This window comes from Fringilla coelebs, assembly GCF_963513975.1.
Source record: "Fringilla coelebs genome assembly, chromosome: Z".
Classification (NCBI taxonomy): domain Eukaryota; kingdom Metazoa; phylum Chordata; class Aves; order Passeriformes; family Fringillidae; genus Fringilla; species Fringilla coelebs.
Genome location: NC_140031.1, coordinates 67,007,394 through 67,035,320, shown reverse-complemented (window position 1 = coordinate 67,035,320; position 27,927 = coordinate 67,007,394). Strand labels below are relative to the sequence as shown.

Below are 27,927 nucleotides of genomic sequence, written 5' to 3'. Positions count from 1 at the left end.
CAAAATATTCCCAGCTGTCCAACAATACCTTGTGCAAAATACTTCTCTCTGTGTGTGTACATATGTGTGCAGCCATATGCAAGTATACCATACTACTGAAAATAATTAAAAGATGGGATAGCCATCCATAAATAGGAAATTTATGTGTAACCTTTATTCAGACCCCATTTTGTACAGATTATGATGTTAAACTTTGACCTTTCTCCTTCAGTTTATGATTATACCTAACACACACACAAAATGATATATCAAATCATGAGCCAGCCAAAACTGGATTAAATACTGGACATTTGATTAACCATTGCCTGTGTTACATTTTCCTTTTTTTAAAGAAGCTATTCTCCTATTGTTTATATGCACAAGTTTCTAAAGCTTTCAGGTATACCACCAGCAAACTTTCTCAGTAGTAAGGGCTGCTTCACTGCTTGCATACCAAAACAAACCTGAACTACACTACTATGCCACAGGAAAGTGATCAACAAGCTGAACAAAACACATTTAGATATTTTTTCAACAGGTAAAGACATATGACAGAGATAATGAATGCTAACAAATAAATTATTTTGCTCGTCTGTATCTATTGAGTACAATTTAATCAACCTTCTATTGAATAAAAAATTAACATACATATTATTTGTTTTACTAGGGACTTGACGTATCAACAGGAACAGGAAACTTTCCAATACACCAAACATCTAAATCAACTGCATTACCTACAATCATTCACTTCCTATGAAAAGTTAATCTTCACTGCTGTTTCAGAAAGTATATAATGAGATCAGTTTCATTAAGATAAGTTTAGTTAAATTTTAACACATCAGAGATTTGGCTTTGCCTTCATGCAGAGTGCTAGCTCACTTTGTGATGGTTACTTCTTATTTCCATATATTTGCATTATTTATTAATGTGCCTCTGATGAGTGAAGATGATCCAACTGAAAATTTAATGTAAAAGCAATGATAACACCTGGATGCACCAATATATAAATATCCTGTGTGTGACTAGGAGGTACCTCTATGCCCAGACAAATATGATATACACATTATTTGCAGGCAGATACTTTCATATGGCAGAATTCTGTGTTTTCCCCTTTTGAGGCAAATCCTTAGATTTAATAGTTCTGACAATAAATGTTGTCTCTTTGGCCATATCTCTTACCTTCAGGTTAGTGAGTACCTCAGACATCTTTTCTCTGGTTCTAGGATTATGAGCCAAACACAGTTAAGGGATAAAAGGGTTATCTTGGTATTTAATAAGGATGCTTAGGTGCAAAAATTTGTTAAGGTGGAATATGTCGAAATGCACACAACACATGGTATATTGCTCATATAATTTTACAGACTTTGTAGATCAGTATATTTGACAAAGGTTCCTTAAGGAGAAGTTTAAATGAATGGCATGACATTTCTTTATTTTAAAGCATTCTTCCCTACATGGGGCTTGAATCCAGTTTACAAAGTAGGTTCTAGAGAAGGCTTTGGTTTCTCAAGATAATGTGAGGCTTTTTGGCCCCCAGCTGTGAGGCCTTTAGGATGTTTGGGTTTTTTGCCTTGCAGAATATCAGGACTCTGCCAAGATATCAGGCTTAAAGAATTACAAGTATGTATGCTAAGAATACTGTGAATTTATAAAAGGTATATAAAAAGAAAGGGCAAAAATCACCATGGCATCACCTCCATGGGAGCGCAATAATTTAATAACTATTTCAGAGTTTATTGAAGTAACAGTGAAGTAAGAGTGTTCATTTCAGTTGCCTGAAACTAAGAAGGGCAAAATAAGCTGCTAAAACATAATAAATCACAGAGAAAGAAACCCATGCAAGATCAAACACAGAATTATTGGAAAATTGTTGATGTGCTTTCTTTTGAGCAAATCAAAAGCTGAATTTACTGAGCAACAGCTCAGCAGCAACAGAACCAATCAAAGACTCAGTTCTGGTGTCTCTGTGCTTCATAGATAAGGTTATCATACAGAATATGTCATGCCAGACCATTAAGGGAAAGCCTTATGTCCTTTACCTCTGTGAAAAGATGGACTTGTATAATGACCTCAGCCCCAGTGGATATATGCATGTGCTTCCATGAAGGATCCACTGCCTCCTCCCTCCAAACTGTAGAATTTTCCTGTCATTAAGGTTTTCTTCAAATTTGGTTCCTACTGGCTAACTCACTGAAGTTACTTGAGGAGATGGATGAATTGGCAACACCATTGCTTAAAACTGATTTGCTCCACAAAACTGGACTCCAATTTCTGTGTAATTTTTACAGGCACATTTTGCAGACCATTTTCAGCTCCTGGTTTCCCCAGTCTATCTGGGGAGCACTTGCAGAACCAAAACCTACTTTCTAAACCAGCCACTCAACTTTCCCTGTTTGGAGACATAAATAAAACCAAACCTGAACTGGTTTTTATCTTATTTATCTTAATCTAACAATTAAGAACAGGAAATTAAATTCACAGCAACTACTGTGTTTTGGTATTTCACATCATGAACCCAAGTAATTTCAAATGAACAAAAAATTGTGTGTTTCCATGGAAACAGCTTAGATGAGGACATATATTAACTAGTGCTCTCAGCAAACCAGACTGCATTGTGGAAATGTCTTCAAAATACATTTCAAAGACAAATCAAAAAGATTTTAGCAGCAGGACCTTCTTCAACACTTTTTTTTTTCCAACACTAGTGAATTCAATAAAACATATATATAACAAGAACCTTGATCAAATGCTAATGCATTTATTGGTAATGTAAGGGTAAACCAGATTGTCAGCATAAATTTTGACGTGAATTTGTAAGCAGATAACTCATTCTGCTCTGAAACTGGATTAAAAAAATTAAATTGCTTTTCTTTCTTAAAAAATACATCTTGAATTGGCTAAGATAAATATCAGATATGACACTGCAAATACTGTTTCTAGTAGTTCAAAGTTTTTTCATTCAAGACAGTTTCACACTCCAGAAGCTGGTTTTATGTAACCAAAACTTAATTATTTGAGTTAACTCTAAGAAACAGCAGAGTACATGAAAAATTCAATCCCTTTTGGAGACGTCAAAAATCCCAAGCACTGTCCAATCTTTGTTCTTCTGAAAGGCAAAAGTAAGTGTGCTCTAATTTAGTCCTTGAACCTCAACATTGTTCAATGGAAATTGTATGAATCTGTGGCTGATGAGGTCTTCCCCTTAATCTAAAGAAAAGTCCTGATATTGAGGCGATTTTTATCTAACAGTATATGACTCACAAGAACTTAAAAGTAGAGTCTAAAATATTTCTGAAACATAAATAATATTCTGAGTATTTCTAAATCCTTATAGAAGTCATAGATCTTTTTTCTCCAGCTAAGTACTATACATATTTTTGTGTGAATTATAATGCATACATATACACAGATATAGCAAAAATAGAGTATTGAACAGCTGCACTCAACTTCAACTCACTATTTGCAAATACTAAAGCATAAGAACATTATTCCCTAATACACACATGGTAATACAAACTGAGAAATCAATGAAGACTTAATAGCAAATAGTTACATACAGAATACATAATACATGCACATACGAGTAAATCACAACCTTTGTCAGCAAATTAAACAAAGAACAGGAAAACTATGAGATTAAAATGCACTAATAAATTTTACCTACAAGGCTAGAGATCAGTGGTAAACTAATTCTTTTTATTATTTCTTATATAGCATACAACCCTATTAGCTTTACAGAACATTTCAAATTGCATCAATTAAAGATAAACAGATTAAAAACTTCATAAATAATTAAATTATTTATATTTTTTACATTAATGAGTCTTTTACTTGACATAGAAATAAACAAGTACTTACCCTGATCCAAAATCTCTGCCTCTTCTTTTTTGGCCTGCTGCAGCAAATAACTTGTATCACTATCCTTGGTTTCTAAAAAATGGATTTAGGATACGATGTTAGCCTTTGCATGTGAATGAAATTCAGTATCCCCCTTCTATGGAAAAACGCCCTTCGGAAATGAACATTTGGCATTTTTATATATAAACAGTAGCTATATTGAACAACACAGCACTAAAACAATCAGAAAAAAAAATTAAGATTTATATTAGAAAATAGAAGTAGAAATAAATATAGAAATAAGCAAGTGCATACCTTGATCCAAAATGTCTTCTTTTTTGTCCTGCTGCAGCAAAGAACTTGTATCACTATCCTTGGTTTCTGAAAAATGGGTTTAGAGTATGATGTTAAGTTCTGCATATGAAGGGAATTACCATCCTACTGAGGAAAAAATACCCTTCTGAAACAAATACATGGTATTTTTATCATAGTAGTCATACCACACAATACAACAGTAAAAAAGTGAAATAAAAAACCTACAACTTGTACTTGCTACATAGACACATCAGTCAGATTACCTCTAGATAATACTGTTGCTGCAATTTATATTCCTACAACTGTTCAATGTAAAAATTTGATTCCTCCCATAACACAGCAGTGGGATCTAGAAAACTAGGGCAGTGCTATGATTCAATTTTGTAGGAAACAGACAAAAGATAAGACAAACATTAAGAAACTGTTAATATAAAGTTTGGCATAGAAAAAGAAGCCAGTCTTTAGGGCACACAGGTCACATAACAGGAAAAATATGTTAGAAATTGGAAGAACATGAGCAAGAAACAGACAAAAGACTATAGTAGACATTTCCACTAAAACCAACAGCAGAATCTCATGATACTTTATTAATTAGCATTTTGAATTTTATTTGAATTTTATCCAGAACTGCATTACCTCTTTATGAAAATTTTGCATGCCAACACAACACAGAGAAATACATCAGCGAGCATAAGATGAATGTATGAATAAAAAGGATTACAAGGGTTTTTCACCTTCATGATGTCCATGCATCATCTTCATCACATCAGACTTGACTGGAATAGGAATATTTGCCTCCTGCGGAATATTTCTGAACATTTCAGGGTTTGTGTTCTGTGTGCAGGTCATATATGAGACAGCATGCTTGGCTTCCATGTAGTACATAATGTAAAAGTTGCACATTTCATCATTGGCAGTACCCCTAGACAGTACAGAAAAGATGTGGCACTTAGAAAATAATGAGCTGAATAGCTATTATTTAATTCATCCAACTTCTTTAACAGGATACTAAAATATTGCAATCAAATGTTTAGATGTCCCAAGCTAAAGCATGCAATACCTGCATTGTAGTGAATATTGGAAATTTCTTTTGGTTTATACTGGGGAAAAGCAGTGTGAGCAAGTGCAGCAGGATAAGCGCAACCACATCTGCTTCAGACAAAATCCCCACATATCTCAGAACTTCCTAGAAATTTCCTTTTGATTTCACAGAAAATTGCATTGCCTATTAAACTGTTCTTCCTTTCAATTTGTCCAGCATACTCCACACAGTTCCCATTGTGTTACCAACTGGGCACGTGTTCTGATTAAATATGACAGAGCTGTATCATTCATTATACTACCAATGACTTACTTTTCTATAAATCTTGGATGAATATAATTTGAAATTGTTGCAAATAACATACATGTTTCATTGCAGCAGCTATTTGACAAATCTTCCCCCTTTCCTCATCAAGTGAATTCATTACTGTCCAATCACACTGGTTCTAACACGGCAAAATTTATTTTTGTAACATATTAAGCTACTGTAAGTATTTCTTAAAGAGAACAGAGCACTGTCACCTTGAGAATAACTTGTTTGTAAGCTTCTGTAACAAAAACATGAGTGCAAGGGGAAAGATAAAACACTAGCAAAATTCAGCCCTTTGATAAATGTTGTGCATGTACTTGAAATAGAAGTGGCCCTTCTCTACTGCTACATAATCCTGTCTTCAATAGAAAAAACAGCTGGCACAAGTAAGATTTTTTTTCTGAAAAATATTACTTTGTGAAGCAGAGTATATATGGCCTCTTTATAACTGTGGTCTGATTCTTCCTCTGCCATGTACGTTCATATGTTTTGTTTAGAGCTACAATCCTGAAAATTAGTAAGCTAGGACCTCTTAATGTAAGTTCATATAATAAAGGGGTTTACATCAAGATTTTTAATTAGATTTCACAATTAAACAGTGAGCCTACACTCATTAAAAAAATACAGAGGTGTTCTATTAGCTGTTTGCAATAGACATCAGTGCTGACTTTTCCAGGAGCATTCTGCAGCATTCATTTATTCACCATAGCAACAATAATAACACAAGCCAGAGGGGAGAAAGGGAAACATGGGAGAAGAGACTGTTTCAAAAGGGGAATTGGTTATTTTTCCATGCACTGGAAGTTTGGCATCCCTTGGAGACTATAAAACTGGGCAAGCTCTGCTTAAGCTTTTAGACAGCATTAACTTCACTGTTGGACCTCCAATATCCATCACTGTGATTGCTGCCTCTTTAAAACTCCAGTAGAAAATTGGATGTGGAAACTACACAAACTGTGGTTCACCTGACATGCTGTGCCTAAGCATTTGTAGTGGTTTAATTTCAGGTGGCAGTTAAGTACTGCTGCTCACTGCCTGCACTCCTGCCCCCCCCAGAGATGGGACAAAGCAAAACTTGTGGTAAAATATAATATGACTAAATATTAATTATTATTAAACAAATAATTGCAATAATAAAAATAATAATGATAATACGAATAAACAATACTCATACCATATATATTATAGTGCAAACAAATAATGATAAATATAGTAAAATAATAATTATAATAATAACAATTACTGTAATGAAAAGGACAGAGAGAGTGTTTCTCCACTGAAAGCATATTAGTACATTGAAAGAAAATACCATAATTTTCCTAAGACTGTTTCTTAAACTGTAAGGATTATTCAACAAATAAGAACTACTCTGAGGAAAGTTACAGAAACATAATAGAAACATTTTGAACTTATGAAAAAAGGTCGGCAGTTAAATTAAGGTTTTATGGTTTTTTGTGTCTTAATATCTGTAAAAACCTCTTCTCAACTTTTTTTCCAACTGCTACACATCACTATCTTAACTGCCCACCGAAAGGTGATAAATCCATGTTTAATCCTTAACCCTCCATTGAGATGCAATCTTAGGGTGCTCAAGGCATAAATGTCTCTTTCCTTGGAATGCTGCAGCACACACTCCCAGAATGGAGAGATTTCCACAGGTTATTTTTGTTTCTCTACATATGCATTAAATTACAGTTAAAAGAACCACAGCCAGCTAAGAGAGTATTAATACTATATGTATTTTTACAGCTGTATTTGTCCACTTGATCTTACAGGGCTTTGTCTGTCACCTGCAGCTGAGTCACATCAGTGACTAACACAGTACAGATTTTCCTATTTTTTTTTATTAGTAATTTCTGGTTTGAGTGTTTTTCATAAAGGCCTGTACATTTTTATACTGAAAAAAAGTAATTTCAGTATTGGTCCAGATTTTTTAAGGCTAGATTTTGAAATAGGGCAAGATATCAGAATTTTATAAGCTTCTATACACTTTCATTTTGAAATAGTGTAGAGAATTGTGAAGTTTTATTATTATTTCACCATAAACAGTTAATACGGTCACCTGATTAAAAAATATATTTTCTAGAATTGATATTCTGAATCCCTCTCTAAGAACAGATCAGCCCAACATCTGACTAAGTTGTCTGGCAGTACAGCTTCACTTCAGAAGTGTTCTGAACACTTCAGCAAAGGAAATATTCACATAAGTAAAGTCAATGAATATTATGTGGAATTAAATCTTAAGTAGATCAGACAGCATAACAAAACATTCTGGCAGAAACTATTTCATAGAATTACCTTGGAAGAAGACATGAAAGAATAACATTTCTACATATAACCAACCCCCTGGTAAAACAGGTTCTGAAATGGAGCAAACAGATAAAATTTACCCTATATGTGTCTCTGTAGTTCTGCCTTCCCCACTGAACACACATCTGGCTGCTAGGATATCATCATAGCTAATGTCTACCGGATATTTCACAGGGTAGAATGCCTGAAAAAGAGGATGATTCATCACAATCAGTAAAAGTGCTTCATATTCTCTCTGTTAATAGACACTGATGAGAAGGACGGTGCTACATATCTGAAATTACTTTTGCATCATAATCCAATTGTGATAATACTTGGCAAAATTCACTTCCAGGAGCACAACAGCCATAACCACTGGAAACACCATGATGCAAATCCGTGGACATGAGATTTCCAATTCAGTTTCTCAGTTTGAAACAAAGATAATTAAAATTTACATTCAGAACTAAAAAGAACCCAACCAACCTGCGGTAGTTGTGGACTCTGCCTCCCAATCAACGTCCATTGACCATTTCTCACTCTGTATCCACTCACTACTTTACCTATAAGATATCAATATCCATGAGAAGTGAGATATACTTAAAAAAATATGTAGCAGGGTCAACATTTTTCTGTTAGGCATTTGATACCCCTATGTTACTCTTACCTAGTCTGTGTGTGTGAACTCTGTAAGCAAAAAGGTGCATCGGAGACCTTTTGTAATGGCAGGCAATGTCTGCATCAACCACTGTGAAAATATGACAGCAATAAACAATGACAATAAACAGATCATTTATCAAAGAGAGAAAAGTTGAATTACTGTACTTCATTCAGCTTGGCTTACAAAAAGCATACGGACAATGGACAGCAGATAATTTCAAAAGATAATAGATAGTATCTTATATTTCTGCAGCATCCATCTCAAGATATCTGCAAAGAAAAACTAATAAAATATAGTCCAGGTTACTTGAAAATAACTTAATCTGCTGGCATATATATAAAATCTTTCTGGCTGAAAGCCAAAAGAACTTTTTGGTGTACACTACTACTATTTAATAAAATAAAGTTATACATTTACTTACAGACTATGTTGAGGGTTGCTTAAAATAAACATAGCTATGCTTATTTATTATTTATAGTAAATAATCTAATCAAGGGAAAATTAAAACAAACTGATATAATTCAAAACTGATACAATTTACAATGAAATCTTGATTTAAAAGGCCCAGACCTAATTTAGACTTAGACAAGAGTCTTTGTCACAGAAGTGGTGTACAATATTTACAGGGTAGTACTTGTTTTAGGTGCAGTAACAGTAACTAAGGAAGAGCCTACAGAAAATTCCTGGTGCCTTTGTGAGAGATATCACCACACTTCTCTCACACCTCAGTTGAAAAATTAAATTCCTACACTGACCAAATATTCTTGGGGATAGTGGAGGATTAATTTGGTGGTTTTTCATATTGGAGAGCAAAATATTTTTAATTTCAGTTCAAATTTAAAAATGTTTCAAGTTGTTGAATTCACTGAACAGTTGGAGTCAGCTGAGCATTTGACCACTTCATCGTATTTAGGCAGCTGTTAATGGAACAAATGGTACTCTTGTTTATCTTCTTAAAAATTTGGTATAGCAGAGTGCAGTCAGTGTCCAACTTCCTTAAAACAGTACATCCCATGCTAGGCAAAGAAAGGATTTGGGGGGCTTCCAAGCTGAGGTTTGATAAAATTCAGGATTCTCAAGAGAAACAGTTTGAAAACTTTTTATTACAGTTTGGGTTTTTCAGCATTTTAACCAACTAGGACCTTTACTCCCAATATGGGAACAAAATTCTTAAATAGCAGCTTCTTAGTGTTAGAAATTAATTTTTTAAAACTGAAATCCCAGTAGAATCACAAAAGTCATTAATAACATATGAAGAAGAGGCCTAAATAGTTTATGGCTTTTTAGAGGGGAGAGGAGGAATTGGAAAAGAGGTAGGGTATTTTTTATAAAATATAAGATGAAAATAAATTAAAGAAATACTCCTTATTATTTATGCACATTTTGTTCATACAGCATTGATTGCCTTTACTGATGTAGTCACAGGGAAACAGAACACAATCTTAAACATAACTATTTTTTTCCGCATTTGTTCAATCAGTCAAATAAATAATTTGTCCATCTACATACCAGCAAGTCTCTGTCGAATTTTCTTCCACAATAAGCAACAATAATAGATCAGATGCTGAAACCATATAATCACTTTGCAAAATGGTAACTCACCTTTCTTGCCTGGTGGTATGACCGTGTTCACAGACATCATAAGATACATTCCTGCAATCAAGGGCTGCCTGCAATGGAAAATCCAAGCTCTGGTAAACAAATCCTCTGTAAAACATAACTGCAAGTGACTTGATATCCAATACCATTTGATACCACCAATTTCTAAACATTGGATTACATCTGAAACAGGTCGCCTAAAAACGAAGCTGTTTCAAAGCAGTTTCCCTCTCCCTCTCTTTTTTGCTACCATTTCTAAAGCATTTTCTGCAAAGTAAGTGAAATAGGACAAAGCTATCATCTGCATAATTGCTCTTCTCATCCCAGATTTCTAAATATGAAGCTCTTAAACTGTATTAACCCAGTACTCATAGCACAGCTGTGTCAAGTTTCTCAGCAGAAATGAAATTTTTTGCCAACAGATGACACGACTTCGTAATTCTTAATATTGTGAAGGATGTTTTATTTTTATTTCAAATGTTTTCAATGGAATCCACAATTTCTATTCCAATAAAAAGTAGGTAAGAATTTTTAAAAATACTCACTTTTGGTGTGTCAGATGTAAAGTTACACCAGAGCAATCCTTGTGTTTATCTGTACAAATTGTGAAAGTTTCATCATTAGCAACTGAATCCCTGCAAATTACTACATATTAACAAGATTTTTCTGCTGTGTAAAAAATAACAGAAAACAATACAAGTTTTAATCTTACTGTGTGCAGGAAAATTGCTATACTGTGGAAATACTACTGAAATTTGCACAAACCTGATCATCTCAGTACTGCACTTGTAGAAATCCTAATACAAAGAAAAACTTTGGTGGATGAAAACTACTGTGCTAGAAAATTTAGATCTTTATGAACTAGCATCTGGGAAATGAAACAGTATCATGTTTACACTAGTAGAAAAAAAAGTTTTGTTTCAAATAAATTTATATTTTGATCAAAGTTAGAAAAATTAAAGGTATGTGAAAAGCAATACTTTAAGAAATTAATAATGTAGCTGCCAGAATTCGTTGTAATGAAAGTCAGCAGGTGAACCTGATACACCAACAGGAATATATACAGACAGGAATTCTACTTAAAAATTGGATATCCTAGAAGGTGAGTAAAATAGCTAATTCATTTGTTAGTGCACTATATAATCATTAGCTAATACATTTGACGTTTTAATTTAAAGACCCAGTCATCTTGACAGTTACTAAATTATAGTTGGCCATCTGGGAGTTCAATCTTTGCTCCTTTTTAAGCAAGTTTCTTTTTCTATTGTTTATACAATAATAGCTGTAGTTTGAAGATGGATCTAACTTTAAAGTAAATAAATAGAACATTCTGAAAATATATTATCCAACAGTATATGTTTCAGATAAGAAAGAGATCAGAGTATCTACAGTAGCAAGCAGTAATTTCTGAGAGTTTTTCCTCTCATAAATAGCCAGATTCCAAACTGAAAAAGTAGTACGTTTGAACAGAAAAAAGGATAATGGACAAAATAGGACAACACATGGAAACTTGACAGAAAACTTGACTCAAAAATTGTCAGTTCAGTGTTAGCTATTTCAGTCACCCCACGTCAATAATAAAGGCTAATACTCAGTTTGCTTTTCACCATCACTGATAGTAGAATTTTCAAGAATTTGTTTTCACTATGTTCACAAAGTAGATCTGTAAATTAACCTATGTATTATTCAATTGAAATAGCTCCTAACACAATTTCACTGCGCTCACATAATGCTCATTATCATGGCTTCTACAAATTCTTACTTACTCCAGGTCTGTGCATCCCAATAAACACTTCTGGATTTAAAAATCTGAATCACTATACCACAGTTGCACCTTTACAAATAGCAACAAAAATCTAAGTCTTCATTGTACGCAGAAAAGAAAAGTAAGAACAGTAGCTCTTTCATCAAGATTACTTACAAGAATCAAGACTACCAAATCAAGAATCCAAAAGTGTCAAAAAGACAAAGTTTTTAGGACAAAAGAAGGGGAATGGTAAGAAAACATTCTAGAGAAAGAGAAATGAAACTCCTTCTCAATGATTTTAGGAAAAGTTCAATATATGTATATACTGTTCATCCTCTTCCCTGCAGGCAATCCCAGTACCTTAGTGTTTGCTACAAAGGTCTTTGTAAAGTCTCTTTTGCCCCACTCTCCTCATTTTAAACTATTTTTTTCTCATTTATGTAGCACAGGTGACACTCCAGAACTCAGTTTTTACAAGTTCAATATCGTTACAACTCTGCACTGCATGAATATTAATGGAAATTGGAAAATCCTTGCTTCCTCTCCAAATATTATTACTTCAAGTAATAAAATTTAAAATTTTAAAATGCAATCAGTCATTTTGTGTCTCTCAGTTTTGGAATTTCAGTTGAAAACAGCACCATTCTATCCTTTGAAAACAGCTGCAAAATTATTCCCAAGCCATCAAACTAATTTAATATTTGAAAAATTTAGCCCTTACTAGGTCATAGTCATAAAAATAGCACATAGGAGGAGGGGGAAAAAAACATCGAATATTATTTCTGTTAGGCAATACTAAAGTATTTTGACACAATTTGAATTTTCAGAACATGGAAAAAATGCTGACTGCATTTTCATCTAAAGAGAGCAATTTCAAAATGAACTGAAGATAGTTGGAAAGTTGCTACTGATTATTAGAATTGTTATATATAAGGCAATCATCTAAATCAGTATCAGGAGAAGCACAAAGGAACTTCAAGTTCATTTGTGAAGTATCTGATCTGCAGTGCTGCGTTAAGAATAAAATAATGGAGGGATACATTAGTTTAAACCTTTCAGGAATTCCTACAGTGCTTTATAATTCTGTTTGTAGTTATATTTAGCCATAACTGAATGAAATGTTTTTCTAACAACTACAGAGGGATGCTGAAACTGATGTTTCCCTGCTTCTTCTTCCTTCAGTTCACCTCTTTGAAACACTCAAAGCTTTGAACACTTCACCAAATAATGCTGACAAGTTGTGTTCTGCCTTTTGTGTTCTGTGCAAGTATAACACAGTCATATTAAATATTTCCTGCCTTTATTTACCCATATCAAACAAAGCCAATGGTGCGTGTTACACTGGCTTCAGATCTTAAGGACATAATTTTTAAAAATTGTGCATGACAACATTGCAACAATAATTTGAAGTTTAACTGCTAATAAATGTTTAAATCTTTTCTAGGAGAAATATCTCAAATACTAGAAATACTCAACAGTTTTTCAAATTGAATACTCACACTTGATGTGAAGGCAAATTATGCTAAAGAAAAACATTCTTCTTCTGTAAGCTGATATTGCTAAGACTTTTGAAGCAAGCCTGACAGGCTTTCTGCTAATCTGTCTACCCAGATCTACAGTCCTGAACTCTCCAATTACATGCATGATAATCTGCCACAGACATTAAGACTTTTAGGACTTCTAGATACTTAAAATTTTATGGGTTTTTTACTCATAAAAACAAACACTCTTCAAAACCCGCCTTCTTTGCATTCTGAGTATGAGGTTTATAAATTACTGAGCACTCTGATCAAACTATTTATTCAGCTTCTTCACTGCTCTGTTTCTAGTATTTCATAGGAACAGTATAGCACTCATTCATGGTGACTAGAATACTTACAAGCTCTCCCTGCAATGGAGTGGCACTTTTTATGAAGCTCCAAACCCCTTGTTATTTCAAAGTCAGCCCTTGATTTGTACCAGAATCTCCACATACTGTCTCAGAATTGGCTTGGCTTCATTAAAGGTAAGCAGTAGCCTCAGAGGTGAGCTCAGTCCCTGAGCAAGGCAATTCAAAAGCTAATGCCCGTGGGGAAGTAACTCTGTACAAGTTATATTTATTAAGTAAAGACATGCAGCACAAGAAATGAACTTGAGGTACTAATAAAGAATGAGACAAAGAATACTGCATTTAATATTGGTATCTAATACTGGATACATAAAAGTACCTTAATTTGTTTTTTTAATGTAAGTCAAGGTGCTTGTACTTGCTGATCTGTTCATTCATCCAGTATCAATTCAGTAAAATTTATTTTTAAAAGTCTAGTATGAAATCTGGAATGAAACTGTACCTTTATTCAATTTGTGAAAAACAAAATGCAAACACAGACTCCCCAGTGACATTTTCACAACTTGCTTTCCAGACAGAAAGGAGACAATTGTTGATCCTGGTTCAATATAAATTTTTTAACAGATGAAGACCACATAAAGGTCACAGATGACTAATTTGCTAAAAGGATATAAAAATATGTCATAGCCATGAATTGCTGTGAGTATGAAAAGCTAATTTTATTCAAGACACTGGCATATTCAAGAGAATGTCAAAGAGAAGCGCACCAAATCTAATGCTCAGAGTAATGTTTAAATGACAATATACAACTCACATTCTTATGAGGAAACAGATCTTTTTAAGACATCTACTAGCTTGGTGGCCAAAACTAATTACTTTCTCCAAACCAAAAAAACCAAACCCTAAGACAACACTAAGAACCCTATGCCCCACTGAGAAATAATGTTATTATATGCAATGTGGGTAACATAATTCTTGCAGAGCGTGATAGCAGGGAGAAATAAATCTACTCTCAGTGAAAAGCTGGGGGTTAAAAGAAGCTGAGAATGCAAGAATTGTTCATTGTGCAAAAAAAGAGAGAGAACAAGAAAGGGAATGAAAAAAAAGCCAAAGCTGAACAAAGATGAAAGACTCCCTCATAAATTTACTCCAAACATATTGACAAAAAATTATAAATTGCTTTAAACAATGCAACAGATACACACATGCAAAATGACAGAATGTGAAAACCTTCTATTTCAGAATAGCTAAAAGACCTTATAATTGATAACTTCCAAACACTTAGATTCTTGGTGATAACAATTATATTCTTACATGTGCTGGAAAGGACTAAGATAATAATACTGCAGCTTAGAAACAACATAAGTCATTGTTATACAAAGGGAAGGGATAAAAACCCCAACATTCTAGGCATTAGAAAAATATAACATTTTTTAAAATTCAGATTCAAAGGTGCTTACATAGAAATATAAGAAAAATAAGACCAGGATTACAACTGCACTGCATATCCCTACAGCCCAAGTTCAAAGCTGACTGGGTCCCTTTACAGACCTAAAGATGGCTAGATTTACTCCAATTTGAATCAGAACTTGAAACACTTATGACTATATAACAAGGCAGACAAATTTATGACAATTTTTTACTTGTTTACTTTTTTCCACTATCAGGCATAACTCCACAATATTTTTTGCTTTTACAATATAAAAAGCAAAGAAAATGAAATAGAGAAATCAATATATTTCTAAGATGGCTCTTCACACATTTTTTTTGTAGAATGTATTTATGGGTCTCCAGACTAAATTTTAATCTGTTTACTTTAGACAAGGTACAATAAGTTTTATTTTGTTATCTAAGAGTAAAGTGCATATCTAAATATGAATTCTTAGCTCAGGATTATAGGCAAGAAGGGATGGAAAGCAGAATTATTCTAATCTAATAAAATGTCCTAAACCTTCATAGTAGTATTCAAAGATATTCAATGCATAATTTTCAACTAGTTTCACAAGTGTTTTTAAATTTCAGGAATAACCTAAAGGGTTTTCCTTATAATTAGATGTCTGTTGATAACAACAGGCAGAAGAATAGAGTCAAAGCATAAGAATACAGTCACTGAAGATTGTATGTAAGCCCATGCTGTTGCAATTCAGAACAGAGGATAAATGATGAAACATAGTCAGTTAACTTGTTACGTTTTCAGGAGTACATCAAGGATTCGAAAGCACTGTTCAGAGTTTACTATTCTGACTTGCAAGCAATTATGAATATATAATATTTGACTTTGTGTAGTAGTTATTTATGTCTTAGCACCCAATTTTACCTCCTATCAGTTTTGGAAGGAAAAGTTGCGGTAGATAAAATCATCAAGTCTCATGTTCAACTCTTCTAAAAAAAATATACTTCATTTCATTAACCAGGCATTAAATTAATTCTGTCCAGCAAAGGGCCACAAAAATTAAGAAGGAATTGGAGCATCTCTCCTGTGAGGAAAGGCTGAGAGAGCCTGTTCAGAGAGAGATGGATCTGAAGGGAGGATGCCAGACTCTGCAGCGCTTGGTGACAAGACTAGAGGTGATGGGCACACACTGAAACACAGGGGGCATTGGCTGAACATAAGGAAACTTTTTCCCTGTATGCATGACTAAGCACTGGCTTGCCCTGAGGTGTTTCTACCCCTGAATGAACCTGACACAGGCCTGGACAGCAGGCTGCAGGTGGCCTGCTTGAGCAGGGAGGGCGTGGGTCAGATGACTGCCAAAGGTTCGTTTCAATCTCAACCATTATGTGATTCTGTGAAACACTCAATAACAAGGATAACCATATTGCTGTGCTTGAAATGAGCATTTCATCTTAAAAAAATGAGAATTAAAAAACCCAAGCCAAAACAAGTTACATTTTTTCCAAACAGAAATACTGTGACTGATTGGCTAGTGAATATTATCTACTAGCAATCTACTCAAGTAAGATGACAGGTTAAGTGTGTTCACACCCGTTTCTTTCAACTTCATTAAACAAAACACTGAATTATACATGGAAACCCCAAGTTTCTCCCTAAACGAAAAATTATTAATCTGCTTCTAGATTACTTTAAGTCATTTGCTCCACAGTTTTTGAAGAAAAAAGTGGTGTTCACCTTTCAAATATTTATAGAGATAAATTAAGTTTATGAAGTCAAGTTAATACAGAAACTGTACTCCAAATACGTCCACTGATCTTTGCAAATGGCACTAAAAGAAAAATTATTTTCTACAGGTAAATATTTTTGATGATGTAGATGATACAACTTACAGAGCAAATTTCCAAAATGCATACCTCTAAATGCACTAACATCTCCATAGTGTACCTGGAGAACAAAGTATCTGCTACCCGTTTCTCCTCCAACTCTGAATCCAACACCTAAGAGAAGGAAAATGTAAAGTTTTCAGAAAAAATAAAATGTAAGATGATTCACCATCACTGACACTATAAAAAAAAATACAAATCACTTTACTCACTAAGAGTGAAGAGGTAGAAAATTTCAAACATCACTGAAGAAAACCTTGTCCTGAAACCCAGGAAAACCACCAGCACATGATCCCAAACAGACTAAGAAGCTAAGACCATAATTTAATTAAGAATAAGTATCTGCTTTATGCATAGAACTCTCTCAATCAAAGAGCATTAATACAGATTTTTTAAAAATCCAAAATAAAAATGAAGTCTTACTCTTCATGTAGGATTTGGTGAACCTGTTATTTCTCATACAATCTTTGCATGATATAAACTAATTAAAACTTACTTACTAAGAAGACATTGAGAATGGGAAGAAAAAAAGCTCTGCAGTAAAATATTTTTAGATTTAAATTAATATTATATGCAGAAAAAAATCTTGAGGAAATTATGCATGTATGTTACTTGATGAGAGAAGCAAGTACAGGCACAAAACACAATAGAGGAGCTTGAAATAATCTGAAATAAGGAAATTGCAAATTATCACCATCACAAAAAGGGATTTCTCTAAACCAATTCTACAATGAACATTTTTCAAAAGAAGCAGAAAAAAAATTTCTTTGTATTTGGTCACAGTAAAATGCAAAGCCACCTTACAAATGGGACTGCAGCCTCTTTGTGCATGAATGAGGTATCTTTATGAATACTCCCTACAAACCTTGTATTTTTGCACATCTTTCCAACAAGAAAAGTATCAATAGCTGGGGTTTAACAGCAAAATTTTACATCAACTTTAAAGTATAAAACATCTACAGAATCCTTCATGCAACAACTTTTTTTAAACTTGACATTCTCATAATCAAATCAAATAACATTCATGTTGGTAAGTGTGTAAATGGATTATTTAAAAAAGCATTTTCATGGTACTGCCCCTGGCTATGAAAACGGGCAGTAAATGATGAAAGAAAAAATACTTAGAATTCAAGATAATTTCAGATCAAGGCTATACAGATGGTAGATATTTCTAAGACTCTTAGTGGTTATTACAAAGAAGCACTTCACCCTATTTTCCAGACATACCACTCTCCAAGTAGCTTAAATTGTTTTGATTTAATTCAGTAGGGTTGTCTATTATACAAGAAAATGGGTACACAAGCATGCTGCTCAACTGCATCAAAGCACTAAAAATGAAAAACACATTAAATTGTCAACATATACTTTAAACAGTAAAAATCCAATGTTTCAACTGAATTTGTTTGTGCTTTCCCAAACAAACAAAAATATTTTAATGTAGTTTGTGTGCTACTGAAAGATACGTAAATGGTAACCTTCTAGTAATATATAGTAGGAAATGCAAGACTAATACTATATAAAAATAATCAGTATATTATGATAATTATCTCCGTCTTTTTTGCCCCTATAAATCCCCTATAGAAACCCATAATGGTGTAGCAAACAGAACAAACAAAAACCCACAAGTATATTAGCTAGCATAATACATTTCATAGTTAATTAGGTTGATATTTATACAGTTTCTATCAATTTGACATAACAAAAATATTACAGGATGTTCTCAGATATGCCAGGTTCTTACTTCCATGTCCTCCTTTTTCCCCTGCCCCTGTACACAAGGACTCCACATTAAAGGGCCAATACCTTTGGGCAGCCTGGTGGGTGGAGCATTTCTTGCCCAAGCATACAAAATGTTAGATTTATCTTTGCATGTTCCTTCATCGCAGTCCCTAAAAATAAGAGGAAAGAAAAGGGAATAGAATTTTTAAAATTCTGAAGTCAGAAAACAGCAGGTGAGTTATATGCACAATCACTAATTTTAAGATCTATGAAGATTTTTTTTTTAATGAATGCTAATTAAACACAGTTATTTTAATGCAGATTGCTTTCACAGATATTGGTATATGTTCCACTTTCTTTCATTTCCCTCCCTGTGCATTAAGGCAGTGTTAGACAGTTCTGATGGGCCCTGTCAGCCTATTAATCAGTGATGGAAAAAATGAAGGAACATTTAATGGTAATGAACTGTATAAAAATTTCTATCATTATTAATTCAAGTGATACAAAATGACAGTGGCTTCCACATTTACACAGAGGAATAGGACTCATGCACAAAGCAGAAAAAAACCCCCACAAAACATAAAATTGGTTATTTAAAATTAATTTTAAAATCACTGTCAGAAAAAGTGACAGAAAAATGTATATGAATCCAAAGATTGAAGGTACTCATGTCCTGTCCTCAATGCAAGCTCATTGCTTTAAGTTAATTCTTATTCCACTGCACAATTTCTTGGTTTTCAAAATAGAAAAATCACACATATACGCACACACACACACACACAGAGAAGAAACAATCACCAAAAAACTCCCAAACAAACAAGCACCAAAAAAATGCCAACCAAAAACCCAAGGGAAAATAAAAAGAAAAAATAAGGGTTTGCCACGTTAACAGGCCAGAAACAGGTCACAAATATTTACAGTAACAGAGAGCTTGAGTTGTCCCTAGCCTCTGCAGCTAGCACCTTGCAGGTGACACTAAGGGTCAAGAATGAAAGACTCTCAAAGACTGGTAAATTCTAGATATCTTAAATCTGCAAGAACTGGTAAGCCTGAGGCAGAGACACCACCAAGTCTCAACAGCCAGACAGAGCCGTACAGACAGCGCAGTATACCTGGACCACACCCAAGAAGGCATTAACTGCTGTATGTGGGTGTAAGCTACATGATGATATACATGGATAATCAAACAAGGGACCTTAAGGAGCTTTCTGAACACCCACCCAGAATACACTTCTCCCTCTTTATCCTGAATTAGGGAAGAGGTTTATTTACAGGCTGCATTTGTACCTTCTTCCAACGGCAAAGCCTCCATGGCCCTGAGCGCAGAATGTAGGAGGTGTGCAGCATACACAGGTATGACTTTCAGAAAGCTTCACCCTGAAACTATTCAGACTACACCAACAGACTCAAGCCAGATGCAATGAAGGTTGGTGTCTATGCCACTGTTTCATTCTAAACCAAAATGGTACAGGCTCTGCTCTGTTTATCACTATCTGTAAAATACCTGGGAAAACATTTGCATATGTAAGACATGGTTTCAGTCACCTGAAATTGTGGGGAAAATAAGAGTGCCACACAGTGTGAGGAAGAGTATAAACACAAAAAAGACCAGGACATCTAGCAGATGCAGCTCAATCATGTTTCTGCTGAGAACAGCTAAGCCATATGTGCAAATGATGATGATGCTTTCCAGGTATCTCTAAGAGATAACCAGCTCTTCTGGCATGCGTATCAAACCACATCAGCAGGATTTCATCCATTTCTTTCATCCCAGTGAGCTTTATTGCAGCCTAGCTACTGTATGTAATTCTGACTGAAAGCTCCGACATAATCACGCGAGTCTCAAGAGAAAGGGGAACACACCACTTCTTTTTTAGCAGTTATATTCACAACACATATTTCTAGACCTTCATAACTAACAGTTTGGTCACCTTCCATTTCAAACATGCCCACATCCTAAAGAACAATCAAAACTTAATTCAAGATAGGTGAAATGTTTTGATGGATTCAGCTGCAACTGAAAATTATGCAGCTTCCCACTGCTACTATACAAAAAACCCAAAAGACTTCATGGATCTAACCTAATATTGAGCTGCACAACTTGGGAATGTGTTGAAGAGATTGTTTAGGAGGAATGCCAGAAGGAACTACAAGCACAGTCACAGCTTTACCACCACACTTTGGGCACAACTGTCTTTAATTTATACCACAATATTTCTAAGAACACATTAATTAGGAAAAAGCCCTGTGCAGGCTGCCTCAAACTTTCTTCCAAAAGGCTACCAGAATGGAAGGGGAAGACTGCAGGGGACAAAGATAAACTACAGATGGTGGTCTTTCATTTCATTTAAAAAATAGTTAACCATCTCATTTTGCCATCAATGATAATCTTGAAACATTAAGTTTTCAGAAAAAACAAACCTAGAGGAGATTGCAAAGAAGAGGTAATAAGACAAACAGTTTGAAAAGCAGGGAGCTAGTAAAAAGTATAAATTTATCTAACAAAAAAATTGCTGAAATTCATAGCAGCTTTGCATACAAAAAATGAGACTCAAAACCAAATGAGTGACATAGAATACTTTAAAAATGGTCTAGAGCTGCATAATATACAGTACTGTCCTAAAAACTGATTTTGACTTAAAATTTGGAATTGAGTGGGGTAGGAGAGAGCTTACTGACTGCTTCTTGGATCTTCGTGTTTTTTTGCAAACTCTCCTGGGCTTCCCAAAGGCATTATCCCCAGTCTTGGGTAAGCTCAAGCGCTGTTTTTTTTTAATAGCACTGGGGTTTTGACTGATTACTTAGACTGAAAGTAAAATATTTCACTATGTCAACAAGACCAGTATTTGGCTATCCCTTTAGCACATTTGCATTGGTTTTGGTAACAAATAACTTCTTTTATTTCTTTCTCTATTACACTGCACTTCTGAATACCCTTTAAAAAAGGGTAATTGAGGTGATTGAGTAAGACAAATAATAATTTTTAGCTCTTGAATGCTGCAGAACATTCTGAGGCAGTGGCAATGGTAAGAAACTAGACCTAAAACCACAATTCCTTCTACTGTCCCCACTCTCCCTCATACAGTGAAATAAAAGTCCTCCACTGAACTAGTCATGACATCTTTTGCAACCTGCAGTGAACTAGTCATGACATCTTTTGCAACCTGCAGTTCTACTGAACTACTGATGTCAAAGACATTTCAATCCATTCTTTCTTGCCAACAGAAACAACTGTCTGATAGAGGAATCGCCAGGTGGCCATCTATGACCTGCACTTATACATTTGTTTACATAAGTATTTAAAGTTGCCCTGCCTGATCTCAAAATAATGGCTTTATCTATGAATCAGCTCATTCACAAGAGATTATTTCAGTGTTAGGTTTGATGCAGCGCAAGACTTGTCTTGCCAGGAGACTCACAAGTTCTGAATAATTCAACATTTTCTTTTAAAGCACTCAAGTGCATTCCTGATTATCTACAGAGAATCTGAACTTTTATCAATCAGTTCAGGCATGTTACATCAATTTCAACACAGTTTGTCAGCTCAGGCAAAACTTGTCACTGTGGCTGAACTGTTTTTAGATCAATTATGATCAAGAAATAGGAGCAGCTATGCCATTTTTTTTAATGTACTGAGCAACACCTGAGGCAATGAGCCCTGGGAAAAGATTTTTTTTTTCCTGTGGAAAGGCCTGTGTATTTCAAGAAGGGAGAGCAACCTTTTGCATTTGTTTGGATAAAGATTCTACCACACTGCAGTGAATGTTGAAACCAGCACAGGTTCCATAAAGCTTGAAAGCTTTTTGGAAGGCCAGGGACATTTGCAAGAATAGTGTCAAATCACCAGCAGCAGATTTTGACTTAGTACTGCTATGGTCAAAGGTAGCTAATCCCAACAGAGTCATCTGGATGCTTCTCATTCCTCCCCACTCAAAACTGGCCTGAAACTTCACTTCTCAGGAAAACTAATTTTGACCTTCCATTCTGAGTGTTCCTAACAGCCTATTTTTCCATAATACAACTAATCCACATCCTTATGGCGAAGAAAAATTTGACTTGAAAAAGAAACTAGAGGAAAAGAATCTTTGTGGCATGCCTAATTGAATCAAAGCTGGCTCAGTAAAAATGTTGAGCGTGTAAAAGTAGGGAGAGGAATCCTGCTAAGCAAGTCCTACTGCGGTCTGCTCAAACAACTGTTCCTTCCCTACCAGAGGGAAGAGCAAGAGAAGTCACCATTTGCTAGCCCTCAGGTAACTAAAGGAACAGCAAATGACCACACAAAATAAACAATAATGAAGACTACTAACACACAGTCACCAGAATTACTTGAACAAAATTAGGTTAGAAGTTTCTAGCACTCTTTGGTCTATTTTATGTAGAAAACACATGATCATCTTTCTAGCCTTGCAATAACTGCAGGCAGAGCAAGATAAAAAGCTGCAAAAACAGGGGCGTGAAATGATGAGAGTGAATGAAGAGCTTTCATTTTGAAAATGCAAAGCAAACACAAAACCTCAGAAAATACACCTAAAAAAATAGAAAGACCTAATCAATACCTGCATATGAAAAATTGAAAACAGCAGATTTAAACACAACACTGAAATATTTGGTCTGGCTAAGATGGAGTTAATTTTCCCCACAGCAACCCTCATGGTGCTGGGATTCGAATGAGTAGCTAGAAAAGTGCTGATAACGCATCAGTGTTTGGGAAAGATCTTAGGAGACGTCACAGCCAGGCTGGGTGACCCAAACTGACCAAAGAAATGTTCCATACCATATTATATCCACTCAACAATCAAAGGTAATAGAAGGGAACAAAAGAAGGGTGGGGACACACACACACACACACACACACACACAGACATGTTTGTTATTTATGATATTTGCCTTTCAGAGGAACTATTACTCGTGCTTGGAGGTGGCTTGGTGATGAAAAGAAAAGAATAAAATATTTTGTTTTCCTCCGCTTCTGCACAACATTTGCTTTTGCTTTATTAAGCTACCTTTGCTTTGACTCATGACTTTTTTTCCATCCTGAGGATTGGAGGGATAGAGCAGCTTGGTGGGAATCTGATGTCCAGCAAAGCTCAGTCCATCCTAACTAAATAAGTATCTTGTCATTTGACAGGTAAGTCAATCAAGAACAAAAACAACATTAGCTGCCACACTGCAAAGGCTGTCGTAGGTGAGTCTTCTGCAAGGAGAGTGAAAGTACAACCAGGGACCTCAAACTACCTGAACTCTAAACTTAAAACAGGGATTTCAGTCTGATTCAGTTTTGAAAAACTTTGGTTTTTGGCTTTGGATCCACCACTTCCACAACCTCGGAACATCAGTTAGTTGTGAATTAGGCATTGTCTCATAACTTCATCTCAACACAAGCTCCTGATCAATCTGTAACAATTCTATAATGCACAAATTATTCCAAGGCTCTATTAAAACTACTTCCAGAAATATGAAAACAGCACTAGGTCCAAGTACAATCTACACAGTTTTAAATAGGACACTTACCTGTTTTTAAAAGGTCAGAATGGAAAAGTTTTATGTTAGCATATTGTTCACATTAAAGTATTCAAGTATATTCTATAATTTGAGATACAATAAAAAAGAGCACAGAAAAGCTATGGGGAAAAGAAATTTCAAGAATTTTCTGCAAGGAAAAGAAATTCATAGAAATTCTATGCTTTCAGTTTTACTTTGGTCTGAACTTCTTAAGCATCTGGTTTTCTTGCACAACTGTGTAAGACTCTATTTTCAATATTAGAACTATTGGTTCCTAAGTAAATGGAGATAAGACTTTTGAGGAAAATTGTGTTGTGTATGTTTAAAATACTAATCAAATCATCTCCCCAAAACAGGCATTTAGAATGTTTTGGGGTATTTTTCCTGAAATTATAATATACTATACTGTTAGTTCTAAATTCCAGGTCTAGTTACCTTTTTGGTAACTACTTAGAAGATATATTATGATTACACAACTCTAGGAGAACACCCATATTAAAATTGTTCTACAGTTCAGAATAATTCATATAACCTTTGCAGCATCAAAAATCAGCAAAAATCCTCATCTGCTCTCTCATGAAAACCTACAAAACTTTGCAAAATTACTGGACAGATGATTAGTTTCCACCCACCTTCATGTTCTCTTCACATTGCCTCCACACACCTATTTACTGGCATTGGGTGTTTCTCTCTGCTCTCACTGCTTAGGCATTTTGAAGTGCAAATCAACTACCCAAACACCTGATAATCTTCTTCGTTTATCCTTCGCTCAGTTTCATTCTGAACAATCTGCTACATGACTTCACACAGAGAAAAGCAGCCAACTATAGTTTGAAGATTAGATTTCTTGGTATTCAATGACACTCTCTTTACTATAGCCTCTGCCTCCTCCTTGAAGACAGTCAATTAGTCATGAAGACTAGGAAGGAGTTAGTTAAAAAAAACATCACTTTAATTGTGGAAAGACTGGATTGTTATTCATTTCTTATACATTTCAAATTTTCCTGCTTTTCCAAGAGAATCTGACCCTGGAAGAGGTTTAAGCAATTAACGCTGAAAAACAATTGGTTAACAACAAAAGCAAGATGCAGCTCTTACCAGTAATTTTCAGTAGAGGAAGGTTCATTACATCCAAAGAGTAACATGTGATGGACAGTGTCCATGCTGGCATGAGGCTTAAAGTCAACTGAAAAAAAAATGGAAAAACAAGTAAGCTGTCTAATCTCACCATAAGTTACATAACCAAGATGATCTTGTGCCATTTCCCCCTGTAATACTACAAATAAGGCAAGTACATCCCCACCCATTTACTTGCCTTCTGCATTCCACTTACACACGTTCCTTAAATTTTCATTCAACAGCCTTCCTTCTAAGCTAAAACACTGTATGTACCTCATTTATTTAAGAAAAAGAAACTAAGTTCCTAATGAAAACCACTGTATTTCCCAAAGAAGTTAAATATGATTCTAAGTTAAAATATCACTGTATCCCAAACCATAAAGTTTTACTGTCACCAGTCTAATTGCAATCTACCTTTGAAATCTGCACTTGTGACTTAGTAATACTCTTCCAATCCTTTCGTATTTCATAAAAATACAAACAAGCAGTAAATTACAGTACGAACAACTAAATCTTATACATTAGTAATATCTTTTTTCAGTATTCTACCTGGCTTACATTTTTCCTGCATCTTTCTTGGGACAACAGTTTCAAGAAGGGATTGAGTCTCACTAATCCATCATATCCTTTGGAATGAAAACCAAGATTTGTTTAAAGTCAGCATAATCTCACTGCCCAAATATTTCTCATTATTAGAAACTTAGATGAGAAAGTTCACCTCTTAAATGTCTGTTCTTTAAACTATGCCACAGATAAAACACTGGTTTCGTTTCTCAAGTACTTGTGATCCTGTTTAGCAAAGTAAAAATTTTATCCCCATCATGGGAGTCATACTGACCATGAATGTATAGTGATGGCATTTCTAAAAGCATTCTACATTCTTTTATTACTACAGAAAAAATATGCTGTTGCAGGGAATGCAATGGTTTTTAACCTTGGAGTACAGCAGAAATTCTGAAGACAAGTTACTCCAGCCCCTACATGTACACAGACAGTGAGAAGTCTCCAATTAACTGTCTTTTAGCTATTAACAGGGAAGGTGGTGCAGCTACAAACCAGTGAAATGATATTCTGTTCCTGAGGTTTATGGCACTACCTGCACTAAGAAATCAGTATTTTAACACAGAGCTGTGGCAGAGTTCCTGAAATGAATGATGATGTGGGTTATCATCCCAATCTCACAGGGGGAAAAAATATCAATAGCTTCTAACCCAATTTCTGAAGGTGAGCTCTGTCCGGGAAAGTAAGGAAAACCAGTCAACAGTTAAAGCATGTAAGTTTTAGCTTTAAGATAGGTGGTCACACTGCAAAGAAATGAGCATGGCACAGCTGTATATATATAATATATATACATAAATTAAGAACTACTAAAGTTGCCAGCATAAAGAAAGTCTAGAGACAACCCAACATCTTTATTTTTCTAAAAGCAAATTCTACTTGTTTCATAGATAAAAACCTAATCTCTGATATGGAGACAATTCTTGTTTTGATGTTTTTATCAGTAACGATTAGCAGTGAAATTTTGGTTTATGCTTGCACGGCAGAGGCAATGCGTCATTCTGTGGAATTCCTACCTTACTTTTCAGATGTTTTGGGTGGTTTAAGCTGCTGTTATCAGTCGAGATATTAAATTTCTGAAGGGGTTTATAAGCAGTTCACACATGTAAAATTTTGTTAATTTTATTGTCAAAATTAATACCTGTAAAAAATGTGCTGTAAGTACCACTTATAAAGGCAGCCTTCAATAAAGGTAAAATTGAAGGTTAGGCCTTCTAGCTGCTAAAGCCACCACCTCTCCTGCTGCTTAATATTGTCTCTGTTTCTTTTTATTTTTCTGCCACTCTCCTATTGCAAGTATTTATTCTAATGAGTGTTTCAGGAAGTCTTTTATTCGCTCCACATAGTGCCTATTACAACGATGTCTTAGAGCATGGACAGGACCTTCAAGCACTTTTAGAAAACTTACTACAAATATCTGACTAAATGCTATTCTTACTAAGAGGAAACAATGCACCAGATCTAACAAAGCAAAATCATATTTCTGGCTTACACTATTTTAGCTGATATACCTCATCATTGCTTAAAGGAAGCATTGAAAAACCTCACAGTAATTCTATGAGCTTAAGACAGCTTTGTATAGGTGGTTATAGTATGGTTCCTGTACAGCTATTTTCTTAGCAGCACACCCAGGAATATAATTTTCCAAAGAGAAGGTTAAAAGAAACAAACAAAAAAATCCAACTAAAAAATCCTGTGTTGCAAAAGACATACAGATTAATGCGGGATTCAAGCCAAATGCAGTACCTGTCACAGAATGAGGAAGTGGCCAGGACTTGAAGGGACCTTAAAGATCATCTTGTTTCAACCACCCTGCCAGGTGACAGGCACACCTCCCACTGTGCCAGGTTTCCAAGACCTCCAGCCAACACGGCCTCCATCCCATCCCCCAGTGATGGGGCAACCAAAGCTTCCTTGGGCAACCTGTGCCTGGGTCTCACCACCCTCACAGAAAACAATTTTCTTCTAGCAGCTAATTGGAACCTACTGTCTTTCCTTTCCTCTTTGTCTTGTCACTCCATGCTCTTTTAAAAAGTCTCTCCCCATCTTTCTTGTGGGCTGAAGGCCATAATTAGGTCACCCAGAAATCTCTTCCCTTGAACAACCTCAGTTGTCTCAGCCTTTCCCCGTGGCAGAGGTGCTCC

General features: G+C 35.0%; 1 protein-coding gene across 5 annotated transcripts in view; it reads right to left on the bottom strand.

The window, feature by feature from the left end:
- The window catches only part of PAM (peptidylglycine alpha-amidating monooxygenase), a 117,955-nt gene that overhangs the window by 27,408 nt on the left and 62,620 nt on the right, over nt 1-27,927 (bottom strand). For all 5 annotated transcript variants that reach the window (XM_084225754.1, XM_084225755.1, XM_084225756.1 and 2 more), the window contains exons 5-15: nt 25,205-25,292; nt 18,689-18,774; nt 16,916-16,999; nt 10,577-10,625; nt 10,035-10,102; nt 8,439-8,519; nt 8,258-8,334; nt 7,873-7,976; nt 4,866-5,053; nt 4,132-4,197; nt 3,838-3,909 (exon numbers count right to left, since the gene is read on the bottom strand). In XM_084225754.1, the coding sequence (XP_084081880.1) occupies nt 3,838-3,909; nt 4,132-4,197; nt 4,866-5,053; nt 7,873-7,976; nt 8,258-8,334; nt 8,439-8,519; nt 10,035-10,102; nt 10,577-10,625; nt 16,916-16,999; nt 18,689-18,774; nt 25,205-25,292 (963 nt within the window). The remainder of the gene's footprint in view (nt 1-3,837; nt 3,910-4,131; nt 4,198-4,865; nt 5,054-7,872; nt 7,977-8,257; nt 8,335-8,438; nt 8,520-10,034; nt 10,103-10,576; nt 10,626-16,915; nt 17,000-18,688; nt 18,775-25,204; nt 25,293-27,927) is intronic.